The sequence below is a fragment of the Chlorocebus sabaeus genome, chromosome 9 (genome assembly GCF_047675955.1).
Source record: "Chlorocebus sabaeus isolate Y175 chromosome 9, mChlSab1.0.hap1, whole genome shotgun sequence".
Classification (NCBI taxonomy): Eukaryota; Metazoa; Chordata; class Mammalia; order Primates; family Cercopithecidae; genus Chlorocebus; species Chlorocebus sabaeus.
Genome location: NC_132912.1, coordinates 91,426,491 through 91,453,898, shown reverse-complemented (window position 1 = coordinate 91,453,898; position 27,408 = coordinate 91,426,491). Strand labels below are relative to the sequence as shown.

At 35.3% G+C, this 27,408-nt stretch overlaps 1 protein-coding gene across 3 annotated transcripts in view; it reads left to right on the top strand.

Moving 5' to 3' along the window:
• Positions 1 to 27,408, top strand: part of RNLS (renalase, FAD dependent amine oxidase) — a 310,861-nt gene that overhangs the window by 5,910 nt on the left and 277,543 nt on the right. For all 3 annotated transcript variants that reach the window (XM_073019161.1, XM_007963473.3, XM_073019162.1), the window contains exon 4: positions 6,097 to 6,255. In XM_073019161.1, the coding sequence (XP_072875262.1) occupies positions 6,097 to 6,255 (159 nt within the window). The remainder of the gene's footprint in view (positions 1 to 6,096; positions 6,256 to 27,408) is intronic.

The following is a 27,408-nucleotide window of genomic DNA, read 5'->3' as shown; positions in this document are numbered from 1 at the left end:
AAAAAAGAAAGGAATACCTTTAAGCGGTTTTCTGCCCTGGACAGGCCAGGTGTTCCTTGCCCTCATTCTCGTAAACCCACAACCTTCCAGCTTGGGCATTAGGGCCATTATGAACATGTTACAGTGCTGCAGAGATTTTGTTTATGGCCAGTTTTGGGGCCAGTTTCTGGCCAGATTTTGGGGGGCTTGCTCCCACCACAGTGTCATGAAAAACTATGATTAAATAAATTTGTATGCTTTTTCTCATATTAATATGCCTTTTTTCGGTTGATTTTTATTGAACTTTCACCCCTACACCTGCATGCATGCATACATACATACATACATATATCCTTTTCTTCAATAAACATTTATTGAATACTTACTATAATGCCAAACATTGTTCTAGGTACTAATGATGCAAGAACCAATGTCCTTGCCTTCATGGAGTTGATGTCCTGGCAGAGAAACATCCTTAAATACATTGCGTCTGTCTCCTTATTTTTTTAGGTGTTTGGGAGAATACATATGTTTTAACTTCCAATTTTGCTTTTTAAGCTTTTGAGGAAGAGATTATTTTTAATTCCTTGTAGCTCACTCAGAGCCTAATAGTACCTTGTACCTAGTAGGTAGAGTGATATAAATGTTAAAAATTTATTTTACATCGAGTTCATGGTCTATTTAACTTGAGTTTATATAAATTTTTCTTTCGTTTTTTAATGTTATTTTTGTAATACTTCAAGATTCTTTTTCTCCTCTACCCCAATCTATTATTATAGGATTTGTTGGACTACCTATAATATTTTTAATTTTATAATTATATCACTTTTAAACATTCTTTAAGTCCATTTAAAGCTTTCTATTCTATAAATGGTCCACAAAAACATTTGGTTTGTCCACACAGTAAGCTAAGACAGTCCCTGATATCAGAATGACCTGGATTCCAGTTAATGTCCTACCATCACTTTCTGTCCATGTAATATTAGGAGAGTTTAAAATCTGTACCTCAGTTCTTTCACTGAAAAAAATGAGGGTAATGAAATGAAAAAAATAGGGTACTTACTACAGAATGTTGTAATGGAAGTTCTTACTACAAAGAGTTGTGAGGAATTAATGATATAATGCACTCAAATTCAAGCAAATAGTAAGACAGTCACATAGTAATCTCTTGATAAATGTTAGTTTAAAAAATATTCTACTTGAATGAAGCTGACCTTCACATATTCCTCACTTTAAGACATCAAATTGCCAACTATTTTCAAAAATACTCTATATTTTGGAATCTAGTTGAGTTTAAAACCCCACAATCTGATGGACCAACTAGTGGTCATTCAGATTGGGACCAGACTCTCGGGGAAATTATTTGTCTGGGATATGCCTAATCAGACATGCTTTAGAATAGGTTCAAACCTTTAAAGCCAATATTTAACTAGACCAATTTCCCAGAACAAACAGTAAAGGGTAAGGGAAATAGATACTTTATTCTTGACCTTATGTTCTATTTTAATTTGTTGTCTGATGTGTTCACATTAACCTCATTGCAGATAAAACTGTATTTATTGGCATGAGTTTCACTGACTGCCTGCCTTCTCCATTAATACAATCTTCTTGAGTGAGTGAAACATGATTTTCTTTTTTTTTTTTTTTTTATAATAGTTGTCATTATGCTGGGGTGAGAAATGACAATAGCAAAAGTGATTCTAGCTATCAGTTATTAAGTGCTAACTATTTATCTGACACTACCTTAGGTACTTGACATATGTAATTTCTAATTCTCACAGTAAATTTTCAAGGGAGTTAATCATCATCCCTATTTATTAATGCAGAGAATAAGACTCAGGTACTTTGTCTAAGGTGGCTTGGCTAGTTGGTAACAGAACCGGAGCGCCCTTGCAATTAATCATGTTGTTTTTCTCTATTAGGTCTCTCATGGAGGGCAATGAGAGGTGCTCATACTCTCCAATTTAACATCTATTTTGTAGAGCTTTCTCTTTCCTTACTGATTATTTTCCTACAGTAGAAAGATTGCACCCATTGCACCTGGTGCTACGTGTCAGTAGACACATGGTTCAATAGAACAACCTCATAGTTCCCTGTGCCCCTAGTTTCCTTCTTTCATCAGTTAATTCCTGACATAGGGGGAAGTGGATATTAAAAAGTAATACCACCTTAGTTCTTTGTGCAACCTGGAAAATTGGTCACCTGATGGTTCCTGCATATGACATTTGGAAAATGATGGACCAGGTCCTTTTGCTTTTGAATAAGGTCCCATGTTATTAAGTTATTCATAAAAAGATGAATTTAGCCTCCAGGACACAGAGTGAGAAGCTTTTATTTAGCTTTTCCTACCAACAGGGAGGACTGTTGCTGCATTTATTTGTTTTTATTTTATCATCTACCTAAAAAGGACATTGGCTAGCGATCTGGAAAGTCAACATGTGCAATGTAACCTGTCAAAGTAGACAGGATCAATTTATTAGAAAAAATGGTTTAGGTGGCAGATACCATTAGCTAGGATGGCTTCTGTATGGTAATATTTACTTTTATTATTCTCTCTCTTTTTATTTTTGTGCCTATTGTCTTTCTAAAATTGATAGAAGGGAAGTGAGTCTGGGTGGTTCTGTCTCAGAATTTCTCCCAGCGGGTGATCTTGGCACTCATCCGTAACGATGTCCTTTTTAGAGAAGCTAGAGGATGGCATGAAAACCAGGTTAAGCATTCTTCTATTTACTTCAAGCTGTATAGTCAGGTAGACATGGTTCACATCACTTCGGGTCCCATCTGAGCAGTTCTGACTGCTGCTCACTAAAACTTATTTGTGGGAAATCATAGGAGAAACACAAACTTGGATTTTCTCCTTAAAACGGAGGAGGGCCAGGGATAAAATTGAATAAATATATAACAGAAACACATTTGCCTTTGTAAAATGTTTAAACCTTCTTAGACTTCTGATGTCTTTATAGCTATCTGAAGATCATTTTATTCTAATTAAATATTATGTGCTGAGGAAACAAGAGTCAATAAGAGACATGATCCTGGCCTCTGTTAATGTAGAGTATAGTGGGAAGAAAATACATTAAACTAATTATACAAAGAAAAGATGCATGATAAATGTTAAGAAGAAAGAGAACATTATGAGAGAGCTTACAATAAAAGGACCTAGCCCAGTAGGTTATAGAGGAGTGATGGGGGAGATGTGTTAGGGAAAGCATCCCTGAAGAACTGATATTTTCACGGGTACCTGAAAGGTGAGCAAGAGGGAATTAGGCTGAGAGCTGAATGACGAGAGTTCCATGCAGTGGGCACATCAAATTGGAACTGTTCTGAAGTAGTAGGAGGAGGTTAGTGCATTCAAGAATAAAAGGTCATTGTGACTGGAAGGTAGTGAGTGAGGGAGAAAGTGGTAAAAGATGATGCTGAAGACTAAGGCAGGGCCAGATTATACGGGGTTCTGTAAGCATTGTTAAAGATTTTATACTCTAAGTGCAATGGGAAGCCATTGAAGGGTTTTGTGCAAGGGAGGGACATGGTCAAATTTACTAAGCTCAGAAGTAACTCTTGAGACAATTTATCTATTTTAAAATTGAGTTTTCCAGAACTTATAGATTTAAACACATCGTCTTTATGAAAGTTATTAATTACTTTCACAAGGAAATGCCACTTTCCCAAAAATTTTGCTCTGAGCAGTTGGAAAGGAAACGTTTCTGGTTAATAAGAGAGGCTATACTATTTCCTCTACCTCTTGATAAATGCTACTTTTTGGGCGGTTTTGCCAGTGGTGTTTGATTTGGGCCTGTCCACCTACCCCAGTGGTTCTCATACTTTAGTGCGCATGATGACAAGACTAAGGGAACTTGTTAAATACAGATTGCTAGGCTTAATTCCTAGAGTTTCTTATTCTGTATGGTTGGGTTGGGGCCCAGGAATGTGCATTTTCTAGTACATAGGTGCTGCTGGTCTGGGGTCCGTACTTAGAGAACCACTGACATACACAGACACACACACACACACACACATATATATATATACCTATACCTTGCAGAACACCTTGTGGCCATTGGGATACATTTTCAAGGCATTCATCTGGGGCATGAAGAATTTTCTAGGACTGTGAACTTAAGTCCCCTTAAACACACACTCATGCCAGCAACAACAACAGCATATTGTTCTTTTCAAAGGAATATTATGAGAAAACATAGAATCAGTTGACTTAGCTGAGGTCTGGGACAGGGCCACGAACTAAGTGAGGCAAGTAGGGTGAGACATCCTAAATAAATAAAAAGAGAGTGAAGCAGAGCTACCCTTGTTGGAATAAAGGAGATGGTGGATATGTGTTGAAAGTGCAGATTATTTGCACCTTCCCCAAGCAGGGGCCTTAGAAAAGCCCTCAGGCAAGATGGAGTACTGTTTACAAGCCCCTTGCTCTAATCTTTGAACAGAATGATGCACACTGCCTTGAACAGAGACTGATCCCTTGGGCTAGCTAGAACTATGTTTCTTCTAACATTTACATTTGATTTTTTAAAAATTGGAGTGCTTACTAGGGTGTAGCATTATTTAAGGGTCAATGAAAGAGATAAAGGTGTATGAGATCTGAAGATGTGACATGAAGGAGCCTTGAGTATTATTACATAGATAAGATACAACTAAAGCATGCAGATATTTTGAATCAATGTCAAAATGAGTAGTAAAGCAGTGATGGTTGAAGAATATCATAGAGAGGAAGGATCACACTGAGCTGGAGTGGCTATGGAAAGGAAGCTTTGGGATGAACTTTAGCTGGATTTTTAGTGACTGGGAACATGAGATTACCCAGGTAAAGATGATGAATAGAATCTTTCAGTGTGCTTTTTTCCTCCCTCATTACATCTTCATTTCTTTCTTTTTCTATACACAAAGCTGAATAAAAGTAGATTTACTTGTAAATCAAATTTTTTTGAAAACTGGAAGTTACTAGTTTACTAAGAAGACTTAATGACCTAATTGTACTTTCTTTCAGTTTATGGTTCATAATTCATTCTTTTTATTTTAATTTTTTTGAGACAGAGTCTTGTTGTGTTGCCTAGGCTGGAGGGTAGTGATGCAATTTCAGCTCACTGCAACCTCTGCCTCCCGAGTTCAAGTGATTCTCGTGTCTCAGCCTCTTGAGTAGCTGGGATTAGAGGCATGCACTACCACACCCAGCTAGTTTTTGTATTTTTAGTAGAGACAGGATTTCACCATGTTAGTCAGGCTGGTCTCGAACTCCTGACCTCAAGTGATCCACCCACCTCAGCCTCCCAAAGTGCTGGGATTATAGGTGTGAGCCACTGTGCCTGGCCTCATAATTCATTATTTTAAATAAATACATACCTAATAAATTCTACGCTATGTATACTATATGCTATACATAGAAGCAAAACAGGTGTAATTTGTAGCTCATGGGGTTTACAGATTAAAAGGGGAGACAATATTAAAGAAATAATTGTTAAAATATACTTGTGTTAAGTGCTAACAAGGAAAAAGTTATGGGAGGGTACTCTAGAGTATGTTTCTAAATTCTGATTCTTCTTAATGAAGACAATTGATCTATTGATGAGAACTGGCATTTCCCTTACAGAGAACTTTTTTCAGGTCCTTTAATAGGAAATATTAATTCCTTTAATAGGGAATATTGCTCTTCTTGTTTCATTGCTAACACACATGTTTACTGAAATGTATACTTGTTCTGCAAAAATGATGAGCTGTAGAGTCAGATGGGTATAGTTTTAAATCATGGCATGCTATTTCTCAATCTATTTCTTTGTCTGTGAGATGAATTAGTATAATGTGTACCAAGCAGCTGGCATATAGTAGCTGCTTAATGAGAAGTAGCTATAGTTATTGTTTTTATTTTTATCATTAATTGTAGGAGCAGTTTTTGATTCAGAGCAGGCACTGATGGGAGGTCCAAGGATGCCAGGTAGGGATGAATTCCCACTAAATTAGAAAGATAGTAAAGGAAGAGAGTTTGAGTACTATGGAAGACAGTCTTGGCCATTTTGTTCACTTGAATGGATTCAGTTTGTGACTACTCATATCCCCCTCATTCATATATGAAATTCTGATAATGGGGACATGATTTTGCTTTTGGAACAGGTGCAGAAGTATACTTCCGACATCGTGTGACACAGATCAATCTAAGAAATGACAAATGGGAAGTATCCAAACAAACAGGCCCCCCCGAGCAGTTTGATCTTATTGTTCTCACAATGCCAGTTCCTCAGATTCTGCAGCTTCAAGGTGACATCACCAACTGTGAGTCTGTGTTTGCCATTTACCTGCCTCCGGGAATGGGATTTCTTTGATAAAGCATGAATTTGGTTTAACTCTCTTAGCAAAGGACAAGTGATAGACTCTCTCTGTCTTTAACACTGATACTTATGGCCCTCTTTGTGATATTAGTGTAGGCCAAAATGAAACCCATAGGATTTTTTTTAACTGGTTAAAAGTTGAACACTCTTCTTATTGCCCATGTCTTCAACAAGTCAGTATTATTGATGGATATGCAATGATTTCGCCTAAAGGGAGAGCAGTGTTTATGGCCATTTTTAAGAAACGGTTTTTATGTACAAGTGCTTGCTTGGATCGCCTCATTTCCTATGTTCTTGTTCTCTGGGTTGCTCTCTAATTGTATTTACTTCTGTTTGAGGCAGTTGCCTAGCCCTTTTGTGAATGAGAGGCATGAGAAGGAATGGGTGAGAGGGGATGAGTAATTTATGCTGAAGAAGCTAAAATTATGCCAGAAGAGCCAAATTTTAATAAAGCAACTAAAATTCAAAGAAAATTTTTATCCTTGCTAAGTCTTTGGATACTGCAATTGGTTTAGCATTATTCACTTTATCTTAGATAGTAACCTTTGTTTAATTTCTTTTTGATATAAAATGTGGTGGTGAAAGTATGTGCAGAGGGTCTGATTTCCTATCTTTCCCCAAAGTAGACGCTAACCTACAACTACCAATTTAGAAATGTCATTTACCTGCTTATATCTTTCCTAGTTGACAGCAGCTATTTACTCTCAGAAGTGGGAATGGGGAGGTGGTATAGCTAAGGTTTTCTTAGGTAGATACCTAAGATTTTCTTCATGATTCCTGAGGGTTCCTGGTGCACTGCCACCAGAAACATGTTTCCAAAAGATCTTAGGAAAAACTTCACTGGTCCGTATTACTTCTTCACCTTCTCTGTAAAATTCTCATTAATAGAATCCCATAATAGACTTTTTTCTTATTCTTTTCATATTCTCTTTTCATTAAATGTGGATTTGTATGAAGAAGGAAAGAAAAACTCTATATTGACAGGGGCCTTATGTTTTAATGCTTTTTATGTAAATCTGAATTTGGCTTGCTAATATGTTGTTTAGGATTTTTGCATTCATGTCCATGAGAATGATTGAGCTGTAGTGTTTTTTCTTGTATTAATTTCTCCAGTTGTTCGACATGGAGGTATGTAGGTCTCATATAATTATTTGGGCAATGTTTCCTGTTTCTGTTTGGGGGAAGCATTTTTATACAAGTTTGGTGTTATTTCTTTCCTAAATGTTTAGAAGAATTCACTAGTAACACCATTTAGGCCTAGAGTTTTCTTTGTGGTAAAATTTTAAATTAGATTCCATTTCTTAAAGGAATCTATTCAGATTTCTTTGTTTATTCTGTTTTCTCTCAAGGTGCTAGAATACCATGATATAATCTTTTTTAAATTTTTTTTTAGCTTTTATTTTAGGTTTGGGGGTACATGTGAAGGTTTGTTACATAGGTGAACATGTGTCAGTCTTGTTCATACGGCTCGCCACTTATCCCAACGCCACTTATGAAATAGGGAGTCTTTTCCCCATTGCTTGTTTTTGCAGTAGACCTTATTTTTAAAAATACTAGTTGTTTATGCTTAAGTTCAGATCTGAAAATTGTATTTACATATTCCTTTGACTTTCATTAATTTAATTCGTTCTATATGTTCATTTTAATTCATTTACTTTTTATCAATTTACTTATTTTCAAATAGTATGTTGCTCTATATAAAGTTCTATTTACCAGGTAAGAAGGGTGTCCTGAATCAGGCCAGGAGTATGAATTGACATCCTTTTTGGTACTCCAGCTGCTCTCTCTCTCCTTCATCCATTGTGTCTGGGAAGTCCAATCTAATATCTATATGCCCTAGAATTGAAATTTAAATCTTTGAGAGAACTTCAGATTTCTCATAACTTCGCTGTTACAAAAAAAAAAAAAAAAAAAAAAAAAAAAAAAAAGGTGATATCTTGGTTTTTAAATTGGAATACTTTCCTGTTAAAACCTTAAATATCTAAAACATCTGTTTCAGTTCCTTTTCAGGTCTCTGAACAATATAACTAAAAGCTGGGTTTTGCTTTCCTTAACAAAGGTTAAAACAAACGTTTCTTAGAAAAATTGCTTGGTAATAGCTATTCCCAGGCCTGACAAAAAGAACTAGAAGGGTACACCATATTATGTTCACATCAAGGGTCTGGGTGCAGAATGTTCACCCTGTCTCTGGTGGATTTTTGTTGCCATTTTTTTGGTTTGTTTTTATGCATGCATCCAAATCACCTGGAAGACTTGTTAAAACACAGATTACTGGGCCACAGTTTGAGTTTCTGGTTGTATGGAGGTATGCATGGACAATTTGCACTTTTTACAAGTTTCTAGGTGATACTGAAGATTCGGTGTAAAGCCACACTGTAAGAATTATTATTAATACCTTGCCTTAGCAAATCTACTTGTTTCTGGAACAGAGCAACTGATGTATCTTCAAAAAGTGACTCGCCTTGTAAACAAGTGATGCTATTGTGCAACCAGGGTTGAGAACTGCTGTCATAAAGCATCAGCCTGTCCAAACAATTTGTATCTCTTTTCCTCACATTTGCACCTTTGCCTTGCATGTATTGATTATATGAACCCATCTTGGATTACTCTTGAGTCTCTGTCTTATGCTCTTCCCTGCTTGGGACTTCTTGGCTCACCTCTTCCCTGACTTCTTCCCCAACCCCTAAGACACACCTCTTAATACAAAACAAAACAAAACAACACAACAGCAGCACACACACACACAAAGTAGCTTTAAGATATGTCACATACCATACAGTTCACCTATTTAAAATGTATAATTCAGTGGTTTTTAGTATAATAACTGATACAGACAACCATTATCAATGCCTATAATTAGTAAATTTTGGAATATTTTTGTCACCTCAAAAAGAAATTCTGTCCCCTTTAGCTATCACCCCCATCCCTCCATCCCCATCCCTGCCCCCAGCCCTAAGCAATCATTAATGTACTATCTGTCTCTATAGATTTCCCTATTACCTGGATTCCAGATAAAAGCTCATGATGGAGCTGGAGGCCCTCAGCCTTAGCAAATTAATGCAGGAGCAGAAAACTAAATAAGCCATGTTCTTACTTTTTTGTGGCTCTGTTTTGCCACTATCTGCACAGATTTCACTTATTTTCTCCTGCTTTCATCATGTCTCACTGACCCTGGCCCATCAGGTCATTGAATGTAGAGGGTACCTCATCTTTCCTGAAGCCTATGAGTTATGACAGAGTCTGGTGATGGTGGACAAGGCTTCAGGGCTGTAGGATGGCCGTGGGTGTTGACATGCCTGTAGCTTTTTACTTTGTTGCACAGCTAACATTGACATTGGATTTGATAGAGAAATGGCTTCTTATGCCACTAATAGAAAACTGGTGATAAATATGTTTTATAGATCTTAGAATTAGAACTATAGAAGAAATTGTTTTCTGAGGAAGGGCATAGCTGCTGTTGAATTTTGAAAGCAAATTTTCCTTGAGTATCAGTTCTACTATGCAGAAATAATATAGCTTATTTGCTAGTACAGTGTTTGATAATAATATAGAAGAAATTGGAAAATTTATTAGATGCCTATAGGCAAAGTGGGAGACTAATTTGAATGATCTCTCTATGAATCTACTTCTAGTTTGTTGCCAAAGACATTTAAAGTAGGATAATTTATTGCCATGGAGGTTGGCAATAACTGGATTGATTTTTAGATTGTTTTAATAACATACTATAACATTTTATAAAAATACAGTATAGCCATCAGTCAGAACATTCATTTGTGCTGTAAATTACATATTCCAATATTTAAAAGATGCATAGTTTTGTATATCAAGAGAGATCCTTTAACATTACATTTTGAAAGTATTTCTCAATATTTGTATTAGTGACATCTAAAGCAACACCATGTCATAGACTGACTCCTAAATGTGTTTAAGGGCCTGCTAATTAATAATTTTATTTAAATCTTTTTACATCTTGTATTTTGTGTGTGTACTTGAGCTGTGTTTGGCTGAGAAAGATAACTTAACTCACCTACTATTATTGCTTTTCTTTCTGTCTTTCCTGGGGTTTTTTGTGGCAATTTTTGCTTTATGATTTTATTTGATTCATACTAAACCTTCATTAAAATTATATCCTTTGACTTAAGTTCTCTAGTCTCATTTTAATTTTATTTTGCTTTCCAATGAACTTTTATAAATGAAATGTTCTTTCTTTTATTTTCATTTTTCTGTTGTATGCTTTTTCCTCTAAACTGTTCAGGGATATTTTACTTTAGAACCATCTCTTTTATATTTTTTATCTTTGAGCCCAGTAATTTCGTAAGTATCTTATTGTGACTAGTTTTGTGTTCATTTTTCATGGGCTATGTTGTCCACTTTTGCCTTGAACATTCAGCTTTTCTCTTATTTAGGTAAGTTTCCTTCTAATACTTATTTGAGGATTTATTTCTGTTTCATTATTGTGATCTCAGAATATCTACAAAAGCTTAAAGTATCTCCCTCTCAAAGCTTCTGTTTTCTCTTAACTCACTTTCAACTTTGATCTTTGCATTACTTTTTTTCTAGCCTTTTCTCCATGTCATCCATGTAATTTTCAAGAGTTCCTTTTGGCCCCTTCCTTGAGGTATTGTTTCAAAGAAGTCATGTATTCTTTTACTGTTATGAACTAATGCCCGAGAGTTTGTTGAACTAATTTGCTTCCTGGCAAAATTTTTCTAATATGTATTTTTCATCAGCTCATTTCTTAGGTTCTGTTCTATTGTCTTTCTCCTTTTGTCTGCATAGGTCCATTGTTAATCATTACTCATCTTTAAATGGGACCAATTCTGTCAATTCTGTGAAAAATAGTGTTGTGGGGCAAGACCAGGCTTTTCAATTAAGATGTGTGTTCTCAGAACACTTCCTGTGTACATTTTGTAAATATGTACCTGCGAAAAATAGAATGGTAGTGACCACTAATATAATAATTTATTTATTAACAGAAAGATTTGTAAATATTTTTAACTTGGAAAAAACATTACAATATGTACGTGTATATTTTTTCATCTATCAAAAATAATTTGACAAACATTAACATTGGCTATTGCTCAGATATGATTTTCATTTTCTTCCTTACAATTTTTTGAATAATCATAACTTTAAAAATACGAATAGTTTATTCTTATTATAAAAAATGATATTGAACATGTGCAGTGGCTCATGCCTGTAATCCCAGCACTTTGGGAGGCTGAGGTGGGCGGATCACGATGTCAAAAGATCGACACCATCCTGGCCAACATGGTGAAAGCCATCTCTACTAAAAATACAAAAATTAGCTGGGTGTGGTGGCATGCGCCTGTAGTCCCAGCTACTCGGGAGGCTGAGGCAGGAGAATGGTATGAACCCAGGAGGCAGAGGTTGCAGTGAGCCGAGATTGCGCCACTGCACTCCAGCCTGGGTGACAGAGCAAGACTCCATCTCAAAATTAATTAATTAATTAATTAGTTAATTTTAAAAAAAGAAAAGAAAGATAACATTGACACTTTTAAAAACTGTATCATGCTGAAAAGAAATAGATCTTCTTTTTTCTAATGGAGGAGTATTGTGGCATATGTAGGCTCTTTATGATGAAAAAGTTTAAGAATAATTGACTTCGTATATTTGACTGAGGATGAGGGTCTTTGGATGTTGTATTGAACTGACTCAATTCAGAATTGGACCCCCATGGAAATCATTTTGTGTTTATTTCATTATTATGAAATAACTCTTGCTGGCACTAAAGACTTAAACGAGAATATCCCACAAGATCCTTTAACATCTATGGGTCAAATCAAAGGGATTAAAACACGTGCTTTCTGTTTACTTTATAAATCTCAGTAATGACCTTAGTATGAAGAATTGGTCAATGTCTACCCTTCTCTCTGTGTTTTCTGGAGAAAAATCAGCTCTTATTTGATTATTAGACATCTTAAACTTCTATGAAAAAGACATCCATTTACAAAGCCATATATTGCCATCTAGTGTGTGAAATATATATTATAGTTCCCCCTTGGAATCTAAACTAGAGAGGACTGTGAAAATGACAGAAACACAGAATAACACTGTAACTATAATATAATTCACAAAACTGCATATCACAGGGAATAAATTTAGGCCCATTAGAATTAAATAACTTACCAAAAAGCGCTTAATTAATGAGTGACAGAACTAGGAATGTGCTACATGACTCACATTTGTACAGACTTATGAACAGCCCCTTATCCATAACTTTATGTGTTTTTCTTCTCATTCTCATTCTCTTTCTCTCTCTTTCTAATCATATGTAGCCTTTAGGATTAACATAAGTATCATATCTTACGTGAAAGAATTCCCTTTCCATTATAGAGTGATCTGTTTTCTGTCATCTAACTCTTTCTCTAGTTTGCTTCTTATGGAAGAAACAGATGTAATTGTTTTTTCTTTTGGCAATTATTTATTACATTTATTAAACTTTCTCCCAGCTGGGAGAATACAGAAACCTCATGTATCTTATTATGACCCTCTTATGATTTACTTTCTGGTTCTATAATAGTGCTACTTTCTCTATATTCATATTACAAAGATTATATCACTCAATCCTCAAAGTAATCATAGGCATTATTATTGTCTCTATTCTTAGTGAAACTGAGATGTGAACCTCAGTAAAATGACTCCAGAGCTTGTACTGTAACCACTGGTATGCATAGCTCTTCCATGTGTACTTGATCTTCCTCTCTACCATGCACAGAAATTCCTCAAACCCCTGACCCTTAAACAATAGATTCAGGAATCCTAATCTCTCCTCCTAGTTTTGCTTCTAGTTATAGCACTCATCTCCAACCCCTGACCCTCTGATTTTCAGGGATTCACCAGTTTAATCCTGCAAGAGAAAGATGCTTTACTTTCTTGCGTGTGTGTGTGTGTGTGTGTGTGTGCGCGCACGCGCGCGTATTTGCAGCCATTCCAACCTTTCAAAACACAATGTTGAGCTTCTCTTTCCTAGATTGGAGGATGGGGAAAGGAGTTTGTTTTCCCTAAATAATTTATCCTGGTAAATTCTTTAATTTCTAGTTTCTGTGTGATAGCAAAGATATAATAAAAGCAGAGAAGATCTCAAGAAGGCAAACTCTAATAACCAAAGGATCACATCCATATATGAATATATGAATAACAGAAGTAAAATTTATCTGTCTAGAAATATAGCCCTTCACAGATCTATGATGGCAATAGATGCAGATATAGAACAGATAAGCATATATATGTTTAATTATAATTTAGGAGAAAATGGAATTGTTTTTAAAATTCTAAAATACAACACAAAGATTAAGGAAATGATACTTTATTTCAATGTAGAGAAGTTTTCAATTCGTAAGACATTATTTATTTGATCGAATAATTTTGCTGACATTTAAAAATTATAGCACTTGTTCATCCAGTATAATAGTTTTTGAAAGTTCCAGTACATTTATTGATGCTAGGTTTTTAAATGAACTATTAAAATAAAGATCTTGGGGGTACCTTTCTAACTTTCCAGGGATTCTCTGGTCAATAACTGCTTTCTCAGTGGTGACCTGTATACCATCCCACTCCTTTCCTCACTTAACGCTCTTGTAAGCAAAACAAAACTTCTCACACCCTCCTGTCACTCTGTTCTTTCCAACCTCTGGCTCCATTCTCTGGCATCAGCTATCCAGTCATCAACTTGGACCTTAATGCTATACTTAAGGTAAGTGAAATTGTTTAGTGGATTTTTCAAAACTATATTACAGTATCTTAAGAATATCTTTTCAGTGCCAATGAATATTCATGTGCATCATTATTTTTACTGGGTAGTGCTCTCATCTTTTTATTTATCTTAATGTAGTAAACCAGTTGATGGGCATTTAGGAGAATTCCAGTTTTACAAAGTGTCACTTTAATACTGCCAATATGAAATACAGATTCTTTTCACTAAACTCTTTTCCCTATGGAAACAGTTATGTTGATGTAGAGTAGAATAAAGCCCTCTTGATTTTTGTCCTGTTTTTTCTTAGCTAATCTGTTTTATTTCTCTGAGTGTACTTTAGAATCAGGTTTCATTAAAAACTCCTGTTGGAATATTGATTTGAATTACACTCAATTTAAGCATTAATTTAGGAAGAATTGGCATCTTTATAACAGATTATCTTCTCATCTAAGAAAATGGAACATCTTTCCACTTATTTAGGTATTTTAATGTCCTCAGTAAAATTTTATAGCTTTTGTCATAAGATCTTACACATTAGTTATTAGGCATGTTAAGAAATATTTTATGATATTTATGGAGATCGTGAATATGATCACTTTTGTTGATTTATGGTTACTTGGTTTTAGATGTTTCCAGAGAACAATATACCTAGCTGAGTTTTTAAATCCAACATGAAAAATCTCTTTCTTTTGATAGGAGAGTTTAACCCTTTTATATTCATTGAGGTAACTGCTCTGTTGTTTTTATCTTTTCCATTGGTATCTACTATTTATTTTTTTCTTTTGATAGGTGAGTTCAACCCTTTTACATTTATTGGGGTAACTACTGTGTTGTTTTTATCCTTTTCATTGGTGCCTACTATTTACATTACTTTTTTCCATTTTTTAATTTTTGCTGATTTTATCAAGTATCTCTTTATTCCTTCCCACACAGTCTATTCATAGAATGTCCAACAAATTGTCATTTCATTCATGGTTCTCTTCTTATTCCTTACAAACCTGTTTATAACTTACTTTGACTTCTTCCTTTCCTTTTCTCCCTCAATTCACAAATATTTATTGAATGCTAACCGTCTTAGATGCTGTTCGGTAGGTTAAAAAAATTAGTTGTTTCCCTCCCTTCCCCAAATAATTTTTTATTACTTTTCAAAGCTGATATGTAATTGAATAACAAATGAAGCAATCCAAAGATGAACTAATAATTTATTCCTGGCCCTACCCTCCTTCCAATTCTGCAGAGCTAACTGATGTTAACAGTTTAGTGAGTGCCCTGCCACACTTTGTTCCAATCATATAAAGCTTTGGATGACTATGGGTGCCTTCTAAAATTATTGTTTTGCACTTTGCTTATTTACTCAACATTCTTTCAGATAAGCACATCTGATTTATTTTTATTAAACAGCTGCATAACATTTTTCAGTTTGGGAGTACTGGAATTTTGTCTTTCATCTCTTGTTTATTGATGGACTTTCATGTGGTTTCCAGTTTTTTCTCTATTAAATGCTATGCCTTGATAAACATCCTTGTTTACGTATTCTTAAATACTGGTGCTCTTAATGCTATATTGGGTGATAAGATCCCCAAAGTGAAATTTCTGGCTCAAAAAACCTGTATGTTTTAATAGGTATTGCCGTATTACCTTCCAAAAAGTTTGTCGTGATTCTCATTCTTAACATTTGACAATGCCTGTTTGCCTATATACTTATCAGCACCGGATATTTTAAATTTTTATCAATCTTAAAATTTCTGCCAAAGTGATAAGTAAAAACAGGTTAACTGCTCTTGCATTAATTTGCATTTCCCTTGACTAAAAGTAAAACTGAGCCTATTTTCGTAAGCTTATTGGTCATTTAGAGTTCCTCTTCTATGAAATGTCCCAGTCATTTCTTATGCTTACTTTTCTAGTGGATTATTTGTTTTTTATGAGCATTTCATAAATGAAGGATATCAATATTTGTAATATAGTACTACAAATATTTCCCAGACTGGCATTTATTTATCTTTTGCTTTTGTTTATTATTTCTTTTGCCATAGTAATTTCTTAAGATTTTTATTTAGTCAAATGTGTCTTTTTCTTTAATAGATACTTGATTTCCTGATTGCTAAGGATTATCTCCCTCTCTCTAAAGTCATATAAGTATTCTGAATTATATTCCTGATATTTTAAATTTTTATCCTTTACATTAAAATCTTTACATGGAATATATGTTTATATAAAATATGAGAAAGGTGTCTAGCTTTGTTTTTTTGTCTTTCCAGAGTGGTATCTATTATATCAGCACCATTTATTTAATAAGAGATTCTTTTTTTCCCCACTAAATTGAATTTCCTCATTTGTCATATGTTAAATTCCATATATACTTGAGTCTGTCTCTGGATATCTATTCTGTTCCCTTTATTCATGTGGCAATACTGTCGTTGTTTTCATTATAGTCAATTTGTGGTTTTAAGTCATTTTTAAGGAGTCTGAACTATTTGAGCTGTAAACATGAGACAACTTTATTTTTTCCCAGAACTGCCCTCAACGTCTCTATGTTGAACTCCATGTCTATCTAGAGAGAATTCCTTAATGACATCTTGGTCCTTTACTACAACTTTCTAGTCACTTTTGGTTGTTAGAACCGTCTCACTTTGGTTTTAAAGACTCGTTGTGTTTATGTTTAAACTTCAGTCTCAGTTTGGAGCTCGGTCTCTCTACCCTAAATTCCAGCTAGACCTGTCTGTGGCACCTGTGGTGCTAGGGAATTGTGGCAGAGTGGATTATGGGGGTCTCTGTGTGTGTGTGTGTGTGTGTGTGTGTGTGTGTATGTCTCTGAACATCTACAAACTATAAGCTTACAGAACCATTGATTGCCTCTAAGACTGACTTCTTGGTGGTAGGTAGGGGGAATTGGCTCCTCTCGCCTGTTCCTCCATGATGGGCTATATGTAGACCGTATGTGTGGTGTGTTTCCTTGGCCAGGTAGTGTTTAGCCTCCTATGAAACTTTCTGTTACTGTTAACAGTCCTCTCCTTATAGGCAGCCCTACCAGCAGAGCTTTGCCCTAGGCCCCGTGGGTTCAACAGTTCAGCAAGTACGTAGCCAGGGAACTAGGTCTCTGTTACTCCTTCTGGGAGCTCCTTCCCAGAGTTTACTTCTGAATCATTCTCCATTAAGCGCCTGAGGAAGAGCTACTAGTCTCTGCTTACAGAGTTTGGAAGATAAAACTTCTCTCCAGAAACATGGCACTCTCTGTAGGACCAAGCTTTCACATCCGTTTGAATATTTTGCCTATATTGCCTGGATTGTGGGGCTCAGGGTAGTGGGGTCAGTTTTGACTGGTCATTTCCCAGATCTTTCGAGGGCTGTTGGCTAGCACCTTTTCCTAGTGGCTTCTTAAACTTTAAATGTAAGATCATTATCGTTTTTTTTTTTTTTTTTTCGTCCCCAGCTTTACAGAAAGCAAGAATAATTGGGAGAAACACTGTTGCAATAAGTTTTAATGCCTGGAAGGCAAGAATTTCCTTACTATATCTTTACTAATATATCATAATTTTATAATAACCATCAAGAAGGTTTGTTTATTGACCTCCCTCTGTCCTACTTTAGGCCCTTTTTTTGTCCTTCAAGCTCAGCTCACAACCACTTCCTCAAGGAAGTCTTCCTAATAGAAGAGAAGAATTATAATGTAACCAACACAAAGAAAAGATAAATATTTGAAGTGATAGATATTCCAGTTATCCTGATTTGATCATTACACACTTATACATGTATCAAAATATCACATGTACTCCAAAAATATGTAAAACTATGATATATTAATAAAAAAATAAGAAAATAAGAAAGTCTTTCTGAACCCCAAGACCAGGCCATTTTTCCCATTACATGTATTCGTAGTTTTTGGTGACTCATATTTTTAACACTTATCACAACTGTAATTAATTAACAGTTTAATCCATTGTGCAATGTGTGTCTTTTCTGGTGGAATATAGAGTCCACTCAAGTAGGTACTTACTTTGACTTTCCTGTTCGTGTTTTCCCAGGATTCGTTTGTGAGTGCCTCATATATGTAGGCTCTTAGTCTGTATTGAATGAATGAATGAATGAAACAGTCTGAAATACGTCTTGAAGGACATTCAGTGGGAAAGGGAGAAAGTGCTTTAGAGAGAAAAATGGTCTTAGCATAAAGTTGGAAATAGAAATGTTCATTCTATATTTGGCAGACTGAAAATGGATTGACTTGGTAGGAGCTAGGCTTTATGGTGCGGAATTTTAGGAGATAAAACTAGAGATATGGATGTGGGGCAGATTGTGGTGAGCCTTGAAGGTGAACATCTGTTGAACAAATGACAGGGGTCTTAGTTCATCAGAAATACTGAATCTACCTTTCAAAACCTGACTGCATACATTGAGGTAGTAAATAACTTTACCTAATTAGATTGGAAGAAAGAAAACACTCTCAAGCCTTGTTCTAAAGGCTGTTAAGTTTAACATATGCTTAAACAGACACTTAAAACATGAATAAGTTATACTACAAAGATGCAAAACTTATTGTGCACTGTAGAATGTAATGATAAATTACTACCCATAATGAATACCTTCAACTTCCTTTCTGTAAATTCTAGAATTTTCCATCACTCTTGATGGAAAAAAGAGAAATACTTTTACTAAAAGAAGTTAAAATTCTTGATTTTTCCTTGACATTTTACTGAAAAGAGTTTTATTAAAAGCATAAAGAACGAAAGTCCTGTATTTATCAAATAGTATGCTTCATTGCATTTTTCAGCAGACCATCTCCATAGGAGGGGGAAATATTCAGTTTCCAAACTTCTGACATGAGCTGGTCTGTTGGGCTGCCTGCAGCCATATAAACTTATAAACTGGGATCTTAATTTTAGAAAAAACAATTATTAGCATTAAATTTTTAATATATTAATTAAATATTGTCACCTTTGCTATTTTCTCATCTTCTTGTCTTTTTATATTTATTGTTTCCAAATTCTCTTGTCTTTTTAAATTTATTATTTGCTAAATGGCAGATTGAGAGTCTGTTCTACTTAATCTTTCTTTCTCTAAGTGCCTGAGAGGCAGCCCAACCTAATTTTCACCTCTCTGCCACCTTCCACAAATGGGGACGTCAGTGGAAACAGCGGAGACTCCCATCATCTTGGAGTTTAGGGTGATCTGGCTCTTCTGTTATTACACTTATTACTCACTTCTGCTCCTGGCAGGACAGAGGGAGTTTACCTACTTGTGTCCCTCTGGGGAACTAATTAGTTGTGTCAGGAAAGAAAACAACAACATAAAGTTGAGACTAGCTGGAAGATGATGATAACTCCAATATCAACACCATTTTGTGAATACTTATGTTAAGCACTTTCCTAAATTATAATTTTTACCCTTCACAACCACCTCATGAGAAATATTATTATTCCCATTTTATAGAGCAGGAAAGTGAGGTTCCAAGAAATTATGTTAATTTGCTTAAGGCTCCATAGCTGTTGAGTAGTAGAACCAATTATGGAATCCAAATCTTCTCCAAGCTTCAGTAATTGGAGCAGTATACCTTTTTGCCCCTCTCCTAGCAGTTTATCCTTTACCAGTGTGTGTGATCTCTCCATGCTTGATATAAATGCATCATGATGTAAATATTTTCACATTTTTGTTCTCATACACATGCTGTCAGTAGATATGTGATGTTTTAAACTAGGCCACCAGGTTGCTACCCTAACAGAAGGAAAGATTCCTCCTTAATGCTGCCTTTCTGACTGTGTGCTTCTTTTAGAACTTGGAGCCCTATTTTTCATTTAGAGTTCTTCGATAACAGAAAAGCTTTAAAAAGAAATGTCCATACTAGAGATGGGGATGAGATGAAAGAGCAGAGAGCTATAATTTATGGAACTGCGTCATTATCACCAACTGAGTCATCAACCGAATTGAATTAAACTTTTCCCCATCTGAGCTGGCAAAGGCATTTTCAAGAAAGAAGAAATTTGAGAACTAAGATTTTAGCTTTCTGGCAGAAATCTCTGAAGATTCAAATATAATGTGCTAAATCCAAATGAGAAAGTATTACCACAATCAACTACTAATTTTAAAGTAGGGAATTCTAAACATTAGTGAAAAGAGAGGAAGGGAAGGATAAAAAAAAGAATTGGAGGAATACCAGCATTCTTCACTGGATAAGCTTTAGTCCACATTTGTTTTTTTTCCTCACAAATGTATCTTATGTAAGTAGTTTTGTATTATATTGCCTCAGATTTATGAGACATGTTCATTCACTGATTGGACGTTTCTGACCACCATTCTTCTAAAGTCCTGTTTCCAGAGTCTGACATTTTTTCATTCTGACTCGAATGTTTATGTCTAGAAAACAATGAGAGAAAATCTAAAATGTATTTGAGTAGCCAGCACACAACACTTTTGTAATATTTACTAGTCTAGAAGTCTCTGTTGGTTTGAGTAAGATATTTAAATGTTGATCTCTCCTAAAATTTGCTACATGAAATAGCCAAAGGAAAATCATCGTATCCAAAGCAGAATTTGCTTTCTATTTCTGTGACTTTTTAGATACTTTTTGCATCTTATAATTTTACTTGCCAAAAGCATATGAAAATATGAGATTTTACTCCAAGAAGAGAAATTAAAATTCAGTTTTATTTTTAAATGGCACTTGTCATCTTTTATTCAGATGTCAAATTCATTTTTTTATTTTACAGATATTTATTGAACATCTACTATGTGCTAGACATTGTTCTAGACACCCTGGGTACAGTAGTGAACCAAACATTAAAAGCTCCAAGAAACTTCTATTATAGTGGAAGGAGGCATAATATTTTATAGTATTTGATGCAGGGGGTGGAGGAGAAATAAGTAAATATGTGAAATGATGGTACATGCTGGGGGAAGAGAAAACGAGATATGAGAAATAGAAAATGACAAGGACTACTCTTGTATATAGTGTGAGCAGTTCTGTGACAAGGTGATTTTTAACCAGTAGACACCTGAAGGTAGTGAAAGTGTGAGCCAAGAGAATCTCAGTGGGGGGGATATCCAAACAGGAGTTCTTTGGAATAAGTAGGAAGTCCCCAAGCAGTGAGCAGTTTTATAAGGCAGCCAGTGTGGCTGGCATGCAGTGTATACTAAAGGGACAGTGATAGAAGATGAGAGCAGAGAGGAAGCAGGAGGCTCAATTACATAGGACTTTGTGGGCTGTGATGGAGACATTGGATTTTACTCTCCATCAGATGGGAAGCCATTTCAGAAAGACATGATGTGACTTAGATTTAGGGATTATGAGCTTACCTTGCTATTGTTTGGAAGTTAGACTGTAAGAGGGCTGGGATGACCAGATAAACGGATGTTGTGAATGCAGAGACCAGAAGTGATGGTGGCATGGAATACAGCAGTACTGGTGGTATGTTGAGCAGTAGGTGCAATCCAGATGTACAAGGATCCCTCATTTTTGCATAAATTCTAAAGGGTTCAGGTTGCTACAGATACTTGATTTCAAAAGTATTTCTGCCAGGATTTGCTGATGGATTAGATATGGACTGTGACAGTGGTTTCAAGAGTGAAATCACTGTTTTGGGACTGAATAATTGCAGAAACAGAGTTGTCTTCTACCAAAGGGAAAAAACTGAGTGAGAAGTAGGTTTGTGAGGCAGGTAATGCACTGGGAATCAAGAATAGGAATTTGGTCTTGGATCGGGTTTGAGATGCTGAGTAGAGATTCAAGTGGGAATACTCAGGCAGTTGAATATAGAAGGTTTCAGGAGCAATGTCTGAGCTGGAGATATATATTTGAAAATCATCAGTAGATAAATGGTATTTAAAGCCATGAAACTGGATGAGGTCCAAGATTGAACCCAGAGAAACTGCAACGTTTGGAAACTAGAAGATTAAGAGGAACCCCAAGAAAGACTGAGAAGGAGATGCCAATGAGTGAGGGGAAAACCAAACATGTATGTTGTCCCATAGGCCAAGAAAGTGTTTGAAGGAGGAGGAAGTCATCAGCTATGCCAAATACTGACTATAGTTTCTTCTAAGAGTTGCCCATTGGATTTTGCAATGTGGAGGGTGTGTTAGTCCATTTCACGCTGCTATAAAGAAATACTTGAGGCTGGGTAATTTATTTAAAAAAGAGGTTTATTTTGGCTCACAGTTCTGTGGGCTATACAAGCATGGCAACAGCAGCTGCTCAGCTTCTGGTGAGGTTTCAGGAAGCTTTTAGTCATGGTGAAGGGCAAAGGGGGAACAGGAGCATCACATGATGAGAGAGGGAACAAGAGAGAGATGCCAGGTTATTTTAAACAACCAGCTCTCATGTGAACTCATTACATAGGGAAGGCACCGAGCCACTCATGAGAGATCCGCCCCCATGACAAAACATCTCCCACTAGGCCCATCTTCAACACTGAGGATCACATTTCAACATGACATTTGGAGGGCACAAACATCGAAATCATGTCAGGGGATAAAGGTGACATTGACAATAGCAGTTTGTGTAGGATGCTGGGGAATGAAAGCCAGATTGGAGAAGGCTCAAGAAACAAATGGGAAGGGAGGACACTGAGACAGTATGTTTAGACCAGTGTTTCTCACTTTTTCATGATCACCTCCTTAAGGAGCTTTCTTAGACTTTTTTTTCTAATCCTCCCCTCTCCATGAAATTCCAGTATCACAGGTATACTTCTGTAATGTATTGTATATATATCTATGCCTTACATATAAAAAGAGTAAGCAATTTTTGCCTGCAAGAATTAATTTTTAACCTTTTGGAGTGATATCACTCCTATTGAGAATGGCACGGAATAGATAATTTTTTAGATGAGTTTTTCTTTGAAGCAGGGCAATTAGGCTGTTAGAGGATGAGGCTGAATCAACTTTTAATTGTATTTTATTGTATTTTTAAGATAGGATACATTATAATATGTTTAGGGGCTGATGAAAACAATCTAGTAGAAAGGGGAAAATTGAAACAAGAAGCAAGAGCATCAGCTGAGATTGAAGAGGGGCTGAAGACATTGAAGATTTGTAGAGAGGGGAGGTGTTCTGTGGTCATGTAGTAGGGGTGAATTGAGTAGAATATAGTAGGATAGCTAGGCGGCATTAAGACTCAATTCAAATTAGTGATCATAAGTTTAAACTGCAGTCAGTCAATATTCTTCCCCTCCATGACTTGATCTTCTCTAAGCACATTACACACTTTAAATATTTGATTGAATGAATAAATGAATCAAAAAGTGAGCTAGTACTATTTATGCTGCATACATGTAAGATTTTTTCCATTTACTATTTATATGTTTTCAATTGGAATGTTTTATACAATAGATGTTAAAATTAAGGACTTCAAATAAGAACATAGAATAACATACCCAAGTTCACCTTTTTTTTGGATCAAAGTAATTAAAATCAACAATGATTTCAACAATGATTCAGTGCCTTTTTTTGGTTGGTGATGTTGTTCATTGTGGGAGAAGTATGTAAAACTGACGACTAATTTTGAATCTTTCCATATATATTTTTATTAAAAAAGGAAACTAGAAGTAAATGGTAGTTTCTTTCAGGATGTGGTATTCATTCTTTAGAAATTTATAAAATTATGAACTGTGCTTAAACATTTATGTATCCATTTATTTTTTCAATAAATATTTTCTTAGGATCTCTTCTCTTACCAGTCACAGAAAGGACAAAACTGAATAAAGCATGATTTCTACCTTGAAGTATATTATAAGCATCTGTATGTTATTCTAGTTTTTAGAAGAGGTGGGTATATGTTTCTTTAGCATACATAGAAGTAGACTTGAACTAATATATTTAAGGAACCAGGTTTCTATGTGGTACAATGTAGAATTAGCATTAATAAAGAGGGAATGTTATGAAACTCATAAAAGAAAAAATTCAAACGTATTAATAAATTTAGTGCATTATATATAAAATCTTACTGGTAGGGTCTCTGCTCCTCTACTAGGAAGCAGTGTGCTTTGTCGTGACTACAATTGTGTGCTATATAAAATCTTAATGAGAAATTATCATTAGATTCTTAAGATTGTTATACTTCCCTTTTTCAAGACCATTTTGTGCTCTGAGAAGTTAAGAGCTTTATAAGCCTGACAAATACTTGTGATTCAACCTTCTATTGAGGCCAAGTGGGGACCTGGAGCTCAGACTGCAGGACACACAGATGAACAGCATGTGGCAGTGTTTAAATGTTCTTCTGAAAGCCAGTGCCACAGTCTTAAGACAATTTAGGGCAGTTCTCTGCGATGATTGCAAATGCATCCCAGGATTATATTTTTCTTTTATATTGCTATGTGTCATGCTTTGTTTCCCAAACAGAAAGAAAATGAATAGGCAGTTTTCTGGTGCAATTCTTAGTAAACAAATTGTCAGAATGAACTCCATCCATTGCTTAAGAAAAACATAAACACAATTTAGTCACTGGATGTGTCTGTATGTAGGTTGTTCCTATGGAGAATTTTAGTTTGACCCATGGTTTTTTTTTTTTTTTTTTTTTTTTGAAAATTCTGATAGACTAAGGTTCTCTTTGTTTTCATAATAGTCCATATTCCCCCCAAAAGAGTAAGCTGTCAAATTACTGAGGTTTTATTTGTATAAATGTAGTTGCACATATCTAACTTAATAAATTGTGAATTGATTTTTATCATGACTTTAAATCATAGGTATTATTGAATAAAAGAAAACTAAGCTGTTGGGTTATTTTTACAACTTTCATAGAGAATTTTCTTTCATGTAGATTTTTTCCATATAGCATATACAATAGAATACATTTTAAGCCATTCCCCATATATGCGCGTGTGTGTATATAGCGTGTGTGTATGTATCCTCACATTGTCCTTCACACATTTTAAGATGATAGCACTCAGTGATTGAAATCTTAATATAATAATATAATTGAGGAAAAAATCTATGAATACAACTGTCAGACAATAGATTTATAAAATATTTTAATCAGTAATTGTTGTCCTTAAACATGAATGTCCTTACTATTCTTCTACCTTTTACATTTGCTGTTATCACAAGCACTTTGCTTAGAGCAAATGTGATTCCTTATTGCCCAAATGCTTATTGGATTCCAATTTATTATAATGCACATACATCTGTTCAGCGCTCACTGTGTTCCTGGAATTGTCCCAGAGTCTGAGCTTCTATCCTTTAATGAGACCTAGCCTAGTTAACTACTTCAGGAGCTCACAGTGGGAAGACATATCTGTTGCACTCATCTTCTAGTTGCTTCTGAACTTCCCTGCTTTGTTTACAGGTTGGCTTTAGGGCAGTCCCTGCTCATTTCTTCTGCCTTGCTTACCAGTCCTGGCTCTGCTGCTTGTTAGCTGTGTGACCTTGGGAACAGTTACTTGATCTCTCTGAGTCGCTGATTCCTCTTCTGTGTAATGAAGTGATAATTCCTACCTCATCAGGGCATTTGGGAAGATTAAATAAGATAATGTGTTAAAGCATCTAGTAAATTGCTAGCATATGGTAAGTGGTCAATGAAAGAAACTGCTGCTGCCATTTGACTTGTGTTCACTATGTGCCTGGCACTTAATTGCTAAGAAACAAACTAGTTCCTTTTCATTCCCTTGCTACTGCACTTTCTTCAAACACATCATCAGATGGGAATTTAGAACCAGATTAAATAACAATAGCTCCAACTTATCAGTACCCATTATGTGCTAGATATTTTACGTGTCTTGGTAACAATTCTTAAAACAACCCAGCATTGTTATTATCCCCACTATATAGAGCAAGATGGGAAAGATAAAAGTGACTCTCTAACCCTGCAAAACTACCCACCAGAAGAGCCAAAACACTGACTGCAAAGCGTGTCTTCTTTTTTATTTTTTGTAACCAGTCACTTTCTCCAGTCTCTTCCAACTCTAAAATATTTTAAAGATTTTTTGAAAAATTCATGTGTATTATGATCACAAGCACAAGATGTTTTCATTTGAGCACAAACTCCAAAGTAGAAGCAATAGAAGTTTTCACTTGAGCACCAATTCAAATCCATATGCCCAGTGATGTCATTAACAAGTTAAAAATATAGAAATATGCATTTTTATAAATAAGTGTGACTATTAGTTCATGGACAGACCAAAGTTCCCTAAATAGTTCTCAGATCTTGCCATCCACATTAGTTGATTTTTTTGTATCAGCTGAAAGCAGAATTCTTTTAAAGGGGGAAGCAGTGGTTTCCTTCGTTAGACTTTTGAAAATATTTAAAAATTTTAAATAAAATTTACCATTTTTATTTTTAATAAGAGGTTTGTTTTGATATTTTAACTTTAGACATATGAGGCAAATTTTGACAACCTATGCTGGCTTCAGTAAAGTAGTTTTTTGGCTTTTTTCTATATCTTGGTCACTGGTGGCCTGGGGACATCAGGCACAAAGAAGAGATGATACAGTTAAGGAGGTGAACGGCTGATCCATGTGGTTCAACTGATGAGCCATGCCTTCTGGGTTTAATATAGCACGAGTTCCTGATTTGAGAAAGGGAAATTTGCGGGTGTGTATTTTCTTTGGAAAAACTGAACAAACTATAAAATTGAATCAGAATAATTATAGTTCTATATAGAATCCTAAATATCAGTCTCTAAATGGTTACCTTGGGCAAATGCCAATCTGTCTGGACTTCATCTTTCTCCTCTGTAAAATGAGACCGTTGAACCCTACATCTCTAAGATCCCTTCTCAATCTAAATCCAATCTAAAATGATTCTCTGAAGAGGCAGGCATATGTGTGTGTGTGTAATTGCTGTTTGAAGTGTGAGTTATTTAAACAAATTCATAGGATGTAGATATCAGAAAATGTGTTTATAAAATGTTGATGTGGGTGAGTGAGAGAGAAATATTTTATTGTTGTTTACAAACACCTTGGTTAACACATTTACACCTTTGCTGAATACATTAGATTTTGGGGGAGGAAACAAAAACGGCTTATATTCAAACCAGGATCCAATTGGATTTAAAAACAATGGTTAGTTTATTTGTCTTTTTCATCCACTGAATTTGAGTTTCTTGAGACTTTCTCTATCTCTACCACTTTGTATTTCCCCAAGTAAATATTTCTTAAATGAATGAATTACTAATTGAATGAGAAAATCCCCATTGTACTTGATTAAATATTGCAGACAAATAGGAGAAAATCAATTTGTAATCTTCTTTGACCTCAACTATTCCGTCACCTAATATCTACGTAAGTTACATTGAAGGAAAAAAAGATCAGTTACCAAAGGAAAACAAATTCCTTTTATCCTGTCCCTTCACTGACCTCTCATTAAGAAAAGCAAACTATAATATCTTTAATGGTTAGCAGAATGATTCTTTGAAGTTTTATAAACATAAATAATCTTTATTTCCGGTAAGCAGTTTTACTTAC